This window comes from Scatophagus argus, chromosome 12 (assembly GCF_020382885.2).
Source record: "Scatophagus argus isolate fScaArg1 chromosome 12, fScaArg1.pri, whole genome shotgun sequence".
Classification (NCBI taxonomy): Eukaryota; Metazoa; Chordata; class Actinopteri; family Scatophagidae; genus Scatophagus; species Scatophagus argus.
This window is the reverse complement of record NC_058504.1, coordinates 13,516,686-13,528,169: the sequence shown is the minus strand read 5'-3', so window position 1 is coordinate 13,528,169 and position 11,484 is coordinate 13,516,686. Positions and strand designations below refer to the sequence as shown.

General features: G+C 40.3%; 1 protein-coding gene across 1 annotated transcript; it reads right to left on the bottom strand.

Moving 5' to 3' along the window:
* Nucleotides 1-911: 911 nt before the first annotated feature.
* On the bottom strand, nucleotides 912-11,137 carry csf1ra (colony stimulating factor 1 receptor, a). Its single transcript, XM_046405845.1, has 22 exons — nucleotides 10,959-11,137; nucleotides 10,618-10,716; nucleotides 9,150-9,437; nucleotides 8,748-9,035; nucleotides 8,494-8,630; nucleotides 8,241-8,406; nucleotides 7,947-8,148; nucleotides 7,488-7,603; nucleotides 7,260-7,371; nucleotides 6,919-7,118; nucleotides 6,577-6,668; nucleotides 6,075-6,201; nucleotides 5,796-5,903; nucleotides 5,516-5,626; nucleotides 5,145-5,307; nucleotides 4,958-5,040; nucleotides 4,718-4,818; nucleotides 4,464-4,586; nucleotides 4,248-4,359; nucleotides 4,061-4,160; nucleotides 2,702-2,813; nucleotides 912-2,364 (listed from the first exon to the last, which is right to left on the bottom strand). Exons 2-22 carry the CDS (start codon nucleotides 10,667-10,669, stop codon nucleotides 2,218-2,220), a joined length of 2,940 nt encoding a protein of 979 aa, XP_046261801.1. The 5' UTR covers nucleotides 10,670-10,716; nucleotides 10,959-11,137; the 3' UTR covers nucleotides 912-2,217.
* Nucleotides 11,138-11,484: the final 347 nt, after the last annotated feature.

The following is an 11,484-nucleotide window of genomic DNA, read 5'->3' as shown; positions in this document are numbered from 1 at the left end:
TGTATGCAAAAAAAAAAGTTCAAAGTAACTCCAAACTAAAAGCTGAAATTTTCTTCTCAATCTTTAATCAAGTATAAAGTGGCATTAAATGAAAAGACAAAGTACAAGTAAAAAGGATTTTTACTTTTAGTACTAAAAGTAAACTTTTAGTACTCTTGTAAATGTAACTTAACCTAAACGGTGTGTTCTTCTGGCTTATTCATGTAAAGGTACACACTAAAATTCAGCTAGTTCTGTATTTTATTTATTTATATTTTTATTTTATTTTACATGTTTATTTAGTTAGGATTTTTAAACTTCCTGTGACCAATTTTTAACAATGCTTCTAATTGTGGCGTTTTTGCCTCAGGCAGAGTCATCTGAAATGTGAGTGTGTATAAAAGCCTCATGGGACTTTGACTTCACTAAGTTTCAAAGAAATATACAGAGGAGTTTTATTCAGTAGCATGGCTACATAGTCACTGTTCTCTTCCAAATGTTTTGCATGCACAATTGGTTGTAAATCTCATGCAGTGCTGTAAATACAAGTCTGAAAGTGGGTAAGTTACTATTATAATATAAAGCTGCTTTTTAGCTGAACCCACACAAAGGAGGAAAAGCACTTCGCAAAAACACTTAGAATTTCTATAGTCTAAGCGATGGGACAAATACTTCCCTACAGAAGATTTCAAAGTTGTGCAATAATGACAGAGACTGTGGGAAATGTTCCAGAGGAAATGCAGATTGGACGTTATCCAACCAAAAATAGGAAGTGAGGAGGGAAGAACCTGAAAGCAGCACAGTTTCTATAAGCAAAATACACGAAAGACAAACAGCTTTGAAATATCTGGCACCAAATCATAATCTATTAGTATATATAAACTTTACATTGGAAAATGGAGTCTCAGTGATAAAGCTTCATTCAGCACCTCTGCAGTTTTCCAGTGATTTAATTGGCAGCTTTTACACTGATTGTCTCATTTGCACAAAAAACACAACAGATATATGAAATACTAATGCACTGCTATCTACAATATTACAGAAAAACGTTGAGAGATTTCATGAGGTTTACACATTATTAGACATCATGTTTCATTTGGAATTTGAAATATCCGAAGTCACACAAATTTCCAGTCTCTATCTTACTATAGCTTATAAATTATTCTCTAATCTTCATAGAGTTGGCAGTGTAGGCTGACTGCTACATACAGATACTGGTAAAGTTTATATCCATACACTCGTGTTGCTACAGGAAATAACAAGAGTAAGATGTGCCAAGCAGCCAAACACACACACACATACACACACACACAAACATTCACATTGTCAAACATGAATCATGGTTCATCTGATCCATAATGAATCCACACATCTCCCTGCTCAGTTCAGCAGTACCCCGCTCCTTTATCACACTGAACACTGGTTAATTAATTAGATCGAAGTGGAAATATCCCATACCACCCACTGACAGCTACTGTGAGTGTGACACAAGAAATAAAGCTATGACCAAAGCATGCAGCGGAAAACAATGTGGTCATTCTTTGCTTCCTCCACGATAAATTTAGCATATCTAAGTGAGCGGCAAAACACTCGTACTGTTCAGATGGTTAATTAAGGTGACCAGAGAATAAAACCTAACCCTACCCTTCTTTATGTGTCTAGATCACATACAGAAGGGCAGACTGCTGGGTCAATTCCTCTGAGAAAGCATACGTGCAACAAACTGATGATAAGGAAGTGAACCTGCTGACAAAAGTGACTGAAATCTCCACAGAAACGAGACTTGAACTGTCATGGAGCAATAAAAAAAAATATAGCGATAAACATGGTGTACAATATACAGCATAATTGAAAACGCTCAGAAGAAAGGACAAACATATGGATGAACTGTAATAGATTATAATTCAAATATATAACAGAAAGAGGGCTAAACAGTCCATGACAGAGTAACTTTTAAGATAAGGTACAGCTTTGGATGCTTGTGCTTGTTTCCTCCTTTCATGTATGCATTCGGTGTGGCAATTTCTACTCATTGTCTGCAAAGAACAAGTCACATGCTTGCTGCAGCTGCTGTCTGTCTGGCGAGCAGACGCCGACAGGCAAAAAATAGTTGTGAAGGTGACTCTCTGCAACTGTCCGGCGGTTAGAACAAGCTGAAGTATTGTGACCAGCTGATCCTGCTTTACTGATGCTTGCTGACGGGTGATTGACTTGCTGATTGATTGGCAGTTAGGGCTATCAACAAAACTGGTAGTTGTTAGTCTTCATCAGAGGCCGCTCCTCTTCCTCATGGTCACAAGACTGATCGCAGGGGCCGTCGCAGCACTTGGGCTCATCACACACTTCACCCTCTGTGACCTCCTGCTGCACATTCTGGTAGATTAGCTGTGGAGACGCGTCATAAGGATTTTGAGACCCAAAAGCCTACAAATTTTGGCTTCATTTGAATATTATGGTGTGACAAGAGTGCAAGCAATGTTTTGTATTTAAAATGTCATTATTTGTTAATAGTAGTTTTCAAAATATTGAGTATCTCCACTGCAAAAGATCTTATCACAAATTGGTTTGACAGCACGGCTAAATGTGCTGCGTCTTTGGGATAACTGAACGGAAAAAGGAGGTTTTCTGACGACGTCTTGGCTGCACCGTCACATGTTTGTTCCATATATAGTGTTTGAAAAGTCAGCCTTGAGTCGCTAACCCCCCCTTGACTCTAACTCACCTGTTCCTGCTCAGGATGGTCCACAAGTAGTCTTTCTATCATCTGAGTGATCGTGCTAAATTTGGGACGCTCTGTAGGCTCCAGATTCCAGCACATCTTCATGATCATGTAGCTGAAACAAAAGTGAACCACGCTTAAGAAACAGTTTTGTTTTTTTAAAAAAAAAAATCCTGTACATTTTCATTTGTTTGTGTCAGGGTCTTTGTCTGGCTGAAATTAGACAAATAAGGAGAGGCTTATTGAGTTAGTGACGCAGTTTGATTAGATAGACTCGTTCATAAAAACCCCTGTCCCTCCAGTCTCATTTCGCTGCCGTGAAATAGCAGTTATATGGCTTCCTAGCTTCCAGATCATGTGGCTAACAGGCAGAACTGGGGCCTGACTCACAGCAAAACACCAGATGATTAGGCCCTGACTCAGATTCAGTCTACTCCATTTCCACAGCATAGTTACTCCGGGTGGTGTGACAGCCACGCCAAATCAGCACACAGAGATGCCCCTCTGAGATATTGGGAAAAACACTGTCTCTTTCTTTCTTTCTTCCTTTCTTTGATGGCTTATTAAGTTTGGAGTTTAGCCTTGTTATGTTTTGAGTTTGGGCCAGTAAATTTTAATCAAGAATATATTGTTTCATGAGGTTGCCTCATGTGTGAGTTATTTCAGATGTTAAATAGGACAGACAGAACACTGGCAAACAGAAAAAGGATGTTTGTTCATGTCGCGATGCCCAGGGTTGAACTAAACTTAGAAACATCAGTCATCAGTACAATGTTACTAATGACTACTGCGTGTTAGCAGTTGGTCTGATCAGCTAGCAACACAACATTGATTCCACTGTTTCTCTTAGTCTAATAAGTTGAGTGTCCACCATTGACTGATTCAGTTGTAAAAACCCCAGCAGATAGTCACTTGACTCTCCAGTGAAACTCAACTGATAATCAGGTGACACTAAGTTGAGAATTAATGTTGGTTTAAAAACATAAATAATATTACTGAAAGTTAGAGCTAACATCTCTATTTGACATGATATCAGAATTTTATGTTTCAGTATAATTCTATAAAAAAAAAACAAAAGAAAAAGAAAGAAAAAGTCCCAGCCACTCATGAGATGGGACCTTTTTTGGGATTATTTGTTTTTCCTTTTTTATTAACAACCTACACACACATTGCTGGTATCAGAAAAAACATCAGTGAAAACAAACCAAAACATTTACATGAATATCTGTGCCGCCTTGGGTTGAAAATCTGACTGGAGATCTTATTATTATTTTTAGCTTCTATACTTTCAATACCATCAAATGCAAATTTTGTATCATTTTGAAGATGTGCCATTGGAGTACTTCTGACAACTTTACTTACATCTCAGGAAGGGCAAAGTCCGGTTGGGACATCTGGTAGCCACGCTTCACCATCTTGTAGAACCTGGAGTCCACAGCCATGCTGGGGTAGGGGCTCTTGCCTAAAGTGGAATAACAGACTGTAATTTTAGCAAGCAAATCATAAATAAATGCATTTAAATACAGGGTATGCACGCATGTCTCCTGACCCAAAGAGAAGATCTCCCACAAAAGGATGCCGTAGGACCAGACGTCACTCTGGACGGTGTAGACACATTCAAAGATACTCTCTGGAGCCATCCACTTCACTGGCAGACGTGCCTTCACGTGCAACGCAAAAAGGACAAGAACGCTTTTTTTAAAAAAAAGAAAAATGTGAAGTCAATGTGAAGTTAATGTTGGACCTAATCTACTCAACAGCTTACGTTGCCCTTCACTACGTAGTTGGAGTCATTCATGATGTCACGTGCCAGGCCAAAGTCACAGATCTTGGCTACTCTTCGGTCAGTCAAAAGGACATTCCTAGCAGCCACATCTCTGTGAATACACTGTACACACACACACACACACACTAAATAATTCTGTCACACAGCATCTCACAGCATCTGCTGTTATAAATAATCACAGAAGTGGTTTCTGTTCGTATATTTAAATCCTTTCTGTGCTAAAAATCACTCACATTTTTTGCAGCCAGAAATTCAAGACCCTGAGCCACTTGATAAGAAAACCTCAGCAAATCGTCAATGTCCAGTGGCCAGTCAGCAGTCTCCTCAAACACTTCTGAGTCACGGTAAGAATCAGGCAGAAATAATGTTAATGACACAGAAGATAAATCAGCGTGTGCTTTTCATTAGCATGCTGCATAATGACTGAATTTGTTTGATCATTTAAACTACAATTGAATGAGAAAGCTTTTTACCTTGAGATGATTCCACACATGGCAGCTGGGTGGGCCTCATCTCCAAGTAACTGCTTGAAGATGTGCTGGAGATCCCACTGTCACTGTTGAATTGAAAAAAAAAAGGAAGAAGAAGACAAAGTGGGTGTCAACAGAAATATATATAAAAATGTTTTTCCCAAATCCCCCTTCTTTTTTGGCGATGTACCTTCTAATGAACTGTTTTTGATGGCAGATGTTTTTATAGTCAGTAGAGTTCTCCATAATGTCTGGAATGTTCATGACAAAGTTCACAAAAGTCTCCGCCTTCTGACGAAGGAAGTTCAGGAGGTCGCCAAGGCTGCAGTACTCTGTGATCACAAGCACTGGTCCTGATGGGGAAACATCAAAGTATGATTCTTACAACAGAGAAAACATGCTTGCATTCAAATAACTTAGCTATACTAGATTTTCCATGAACTGAATGACTTCACAGTCCCAACTTTTAAAAACATGGTCTGATATTATCTCAATTTCATTGGACATAATACAGAATAAATACATAGAATAAAGTAGAATAAATACAGGATGCGGTCTGACCTCCATAAGTGCAGGCTCCCAGTAGATTGACGATGTTCTTGTGGTGTCCCAGGTGGCTCAGAATCTTCAGTTCAGACATCAGAGCTTCCCTCTCATCTGCATGAGCGCTGGCTGCAGAAGCACAATACAAACTGTCATCATATTATCATGTGAAACAACTAATTTAGGATTTCACTTCATTTTCAAGTGCTTAAATAAGACCATGTTATGGATTTTATTTATTTATTTTTTATTTTTAGAAAAAAAAAAGAAAAACATTAAGGTCCTGACATTGGCTCACCTTTTAACATTTTCACAGCCACACGCATCGCATTATCCTTCTCCTTTCCCAGACCAAAGGCTGTGGCCTCAACGACTTTTCCAAAAGCTCCTGCACCCAGAATCTTCCCTGGTGGGATTGAAAATGCAACAAGGAAGCATTTTGAATATAACCTCAACCAGATCTGTCATTCACCATAAGATTTCATATCTAATATAGTTTTTTAAAAAATCTAGTATACTGTTTCCGAAAGTTTGTATTCAAAGGCATAGACTCAGATTAGCATAACACAATGCAAACCTAGCTTGAGCTTGTCTCTTGGGAACTCCCACTTCTCATTGTAAGGCAGCTGAGTGGGGTCAATGAAGGTGTAGTTGTTTCCGTCTCTTGCCTCGATGATCTTCCAGCGGATTTCATACCTTGGTTTCTGAGGATTAAAGTAGGAAATAAACAGACTGTAGCCCATGTGCCCAAGAATTATTTGGGTGTCTCAATGATGTCTTAAAACAAAGATTAAACATCCAGGACTGAAAAATGAAGCAAATAAACAAACTCCAAAAACTGGTCATCCTCCCCACTTGAGACTGGCTGCAAAAGGTGAGTTTTGTGAATTATGGATTAAATTATAGATAAATAAGGGCGTGGTCACAAGCCACAAGCTGTCTGCTAGGCTTCACCTCACTGCTCTTGACCCCTCAACCTCATTTCTGGTGCTGGTGTCTTTTTTTCATGCAAATATTGAACAAATAATACGGCTTGTTATGTAAAACGTTTACTCTTTAAGAGTTTAAGTATACCTTACCTGTTTATATTTGTAAAGCAGAAAAACCAGTAGCACTAGGAGGATGACTAGAATGCCTGCTGCTCCAGTCAAGGTGGAAGTGAAGAGCTTGTCTGCACAAATGGAAACAGGTCAATATTGATTATTTGTTTTCGAATTGATTATGATTCTTTCTGTATCCTGTTAACTTATGTATACTTTTATGAAATGCTGAGATACACAAAATGAAACAATAGAATTATACAGTTTTAGAGCAACTACAAAGGGATCAGCTGATTGTTGCAACAGAATTTCACAAATTAAGACAGTGGATTTGGTTTGGTTGATCACATCCTACAAAAGTGATTGTTGTCTAATACTTACCAGAAACCTCCATGGCAAAAGTGTCACTGCTGAAACCAACAAGATTGAAGGCCACACACTCCACCGTCATCCTCTGGTTGGACAGCCCCACAGTGAGGACGCTCTCAACCTCCACGGCCCCATACTCCTCCCGTTGGACCTCCACTGTCAGGCCCTGGAGAGGGACCGCCGCCTGAAGCCCTGAGGTGTTTCCCTTGCACCTGCATCGTTGTAAAACATGCACAGCCAGACAAAGACCCTGAATAGCTGTTTGGTTGAAAGTTTTAGCTAAATGCGTTGTAAATTAAAGTCATTGCGCACAACATTTTTTTGACCACTGATCCTTGTGCACTAATACTTACGTGGGCCGTATCCCGAAACATTGGTACCAGATGATTCTGGGAGCAGGATAGCCGAATGAAGTGCAAGAGAGTGTGGTTACATTTTCCCATCTCACCACTGCAACAGGTCTCTCTGCCAGTGAGGAAAAAATTAAGGAAAACAAGGACAGGCATCAGATTTGTTTTTTTTTTATCTGAGAGACTAAACAAAACCACAAATGTGATAACTGATTTGATTTGTTCACTTACGATACATTTGAACTTGGAATGTGATGGATGCATTGGCTAAGTCGCTCCTGGCATAAAAAATGTATTGCCCCTGCTCCTGTGCATTCATTCTCTTCAGCTGCAGATTAGCATGGTATCTAAAAAAAGGAAAAATAATATTTAAAGTGAGACAAAGAGGAATATCTTCAGGATCCAAAATGACTAATCTTGCAGTTTTGAATTCAGACAGTTCCGATGTATCATCACTGAGTACATCAACAAATTAAAAAGAGAACCCCGTTCTTCCTTCTCACAGCAGTTTCATGACCTGAAATATATGACCTTAGTGTTCCCTGTCAAAATGCATGGACAGCATGTTTTAAATCCAGAGTGGCTTCCCCTACCCGTAGTACACTGTTTTGTTTTGTTTAGACTGTGCTGACACAGGAATAAGCAGTTGGATGGTGTCCTTTGTCACCAGTCCTGGCCTCAGTGTTGTACCTGTTGTTGTATCTGATGAATTTGTGCTCCTGTGTGGATGTGTTGGGAGATGTTGGGGTGTGCCATCTGTGTTCTATGATCTGAGGATACGCTTCAATGAGCACGCTGAGCTCCAGATCTTCTCCCTCGTTCACTTCAACCAAAAGATCGTGGTGAGCCAGTTTAGGGGATAGCTGCGGCAACATCCTAATGTAAGGCTTGTCTGTTTGAAAGAATCCAAATAATGTGTTTTCAGTGACTGATAAATGCTGTTTAATCTCAGACATGACAAGAGTGACTGCCTCTGTGGCTTACCTACAACCAGCAGGTATGTCGTTGAACTGTTCACCCCTGCTTCATTAGTTCCAATGCAGGAAATGTTTCCTGTGTCTGCAAGGTCCACAGCAGAAATGGTCAGTGTGCTCTGTATGTCCAGGCGATTTTCTCCACTGGAGTAAACTCTTTCCTCTACCGTTACCTTCTGAAGACAACAAGGAGAAATAAAATCAGAGCTGAAATTATGATTACTACCACAATCAAGCAAACTCCCAAAATGTCTCATACTTACCGACTTGGTGGTGTATTTCCAGGTGACATTGTAGTTGAAGTTGGGGTTGTGTGTTGTACAGCGAATCTTGAGTTCCTCCCCAACAATGCGCACATATTCTTCTGTCTCCAAGAAGACATATGGAGGAAAACGAAGCTCTACAGCAAGAGAAAACCATACCAAAACCATAAATAAACCATAAAAGAGTACCAAATTTGATACACACGTCATTTGAAGACAACTTTGGGTAATCATCCCTAACAAGCAAGTCTCACTCTGAATGACATTGATGGAAAAGGCCTTGGAGGTTCTCTCCACTCCGTTGACTCTGGCTGTGCAGACATAATGAGCAGTGAAGCTGGGTTGGAGGCTGTGGATGAGAATACCACGATGTCGGTAAACCGTCAAGTTCATCCCTGGTGGCACGGCGGTGCCATTGTCCATGCGGAGGCCCATGTCTGTGGCTTCTGGGTCGGTCAGCAGGCAGGGCAGCAGGTAACTCTCACCCTCCTTCCTCACCACCTGCAGGGATGTACTGCTGGTCCAGAACACACGGTTTGGATCTAGTAAAGAAATGGATGAAATAATGTAACATATACAAATCACATCTACAATACAATCCATGCAGACAGCAGACAGGTGGATAGATAGACAGACCCTCATTAACCAGAGCTTACCTTTTACATACACATGCACTGAGGAGGTCAAGTCTTCACGCTGTGATCCAACACTGTAAAAACACTTGTATGTTCCAGTGAATTCTGCGGAGGGATGTTCCACCTTTAAGGTGCGGACATTCCCGTTGCCTCTGGACACATAGCGTCTGTGTTTGGGTAGCCTCGTTTGCCAGTTTACAGGCCCGTCACCCACACACTGCAGATCCAGAGATGTCCCAGGCTTGACCACCACCTCAGAGCTCTCCACCTCCTTAGAATTGAACTTGATCACCGGACGCCTCCATTCCACTGAGATGAAAAGAAAATATGAATTTTAAATGCATTTATTGAGTTCAGGAAACCTGACCCTTGACCCTGATTATCCCCCATCCCTCTCACTTCTGTTTTTCTCAATGTTGCTAACTCAACACTGTAACAACTGTAAACATGCAAAGCTTCACATCTAATGCTGTTGTATTTTGTCTCTGTTGACTGTTGAAGAATAGAAAGTCTATAGAAACCCAGTTGGGTAATTCATTAGATCTAATGTTTGTGGAGTGTTGGGCTGCTTATGTAAAATTTATTGACACTGGAGAGAAATGCATTTCCTGCTAACCTGAAGCTTTCTTTCATTTACAATTGACTCTCCACTTGCATTAAAGGTTAAAAAAGTTTCCATTTAGAGGTTTAAACAATGTGTTTTGAAGCTTGAAGCAGAACTGAGATTTCATGATCAGCATTTTTTCTATTCACCACAGCACTCAAGATAATGTGGCCAGGACACAATCAGCATTTCAGTTCTGAAACCTCTGATTGTCAGTGTAAACTGTTGCCTTTCTCCTAATCTGCTTGTTCAATCATCTGAGTGAACTATGTGTCCAACCTCAGAATGATCCAATTACACCTCATGCAGTAGTACACCACAAAGTAAAGCTAATTCACTCACTCAGACAAAAGACGCTTTTATGTGCTCTAATGCATATGCATGAAATTGCAATTTGATGCTCAGTGGGTGATACTTCATATACTGTATGTGGTGTTCTTAGTCAAAATCAAAATGAGGAACAAAGCAAAATAAGGCATCACAAGAATGACCCCAAAAACAGCTCATGACCCTGTGCAGAACTGTCCCTCTGATCACACACAAAAGAGTGTCAGATCTCGGATGGAGTGTGTTTCTCAGCTCCTCTGCACTAACCACGAGGTTACTGCATGAAATGTACTATGAAATCATTAGAGTGTGACACAAGAGGTCAGGTTTCAATGTGTGTTGTATGTCTGTTACATAAATAATTAGTTAGTTGTGGTGCAGACAAATGTTATTTGTTGCAGTGGAATTTAATTTTAAAACTTTTGTTTTTAAAATTAAATTACTTTTATTTTATTTGTTGTTTGTCAAACAGGAGCTTTTTAACAAAAAAAAAAAAGAATGAAAAGAAGAGTATCAAAATACGTTGTGGCTGTAGATTTAACAGTCATGTCTTCTTACCTGAAGAAGCGGAGACCACAATCCCCATCAGCAAAGTGAGGTAGGACTGCATCCTGGATCAAAATCAGCCCTGCAGTTTGAATGTTGATGTTCGGTGTGCTGTGGAACGCAGTGAGAGAAAAGCCCCTCTGAAGTTGTGCTATTGCTCGTCCTCTCTCATTAACTTCTCTTTTTCTGTTTGACACAACTTTTCCCATATGAATCAGTCTACTGCACTGTCTGCCTTCTTTAATGTAGGCTACATTAAAATCACAAAACACACTGACTTATGAGATAGCATTTGATGATTAAAGTTCACTTCAACAACTTCAGCTTGACTCATTTATTTCAAATGTGCTCACCTGCAGATGTGTTCAGCCTAAGAGACGGGTATGGTAACTTCCCCGGGTTCCAGCATCCAGAACTGAGTCCTGCCGTCCCTTCTTACTTTTGTGTTTGCCTCTGCCCTTCTGCTTGTTTACAGACTCACACTCAAGTCACACAGCAAACATGAAATCTTCCACACAGCAAGTGCTGGAGGGTGGAGAGAACTCTGTGTGTGTGTGTGTGTGTGTGTGTGTGTGTGGGGAGGCGGATCAGCACAACATGCTCAACAAATTAATGAGCCGATGCCAATTTGCCACAGAAAGGTGTAATTCTCCTTGGACATCGGCTGAGGTGAGACTAATCACGTCCACCACCGTTGAACCACGGCTGCCAGACTTTTCTAGCTAAGAGAGTGTGGACTCATGGGAGAGTGAGGGAAAGTCAAAGGCCTCTTAGAAATCTGACCTAGGAATCCAATAAAATCACTCAGAGATATGGCAGTGTAGAGTGAGAAAATAAATAAATACAGCTTCTTCCAAGTATGTTGTGAGAATATTTTTC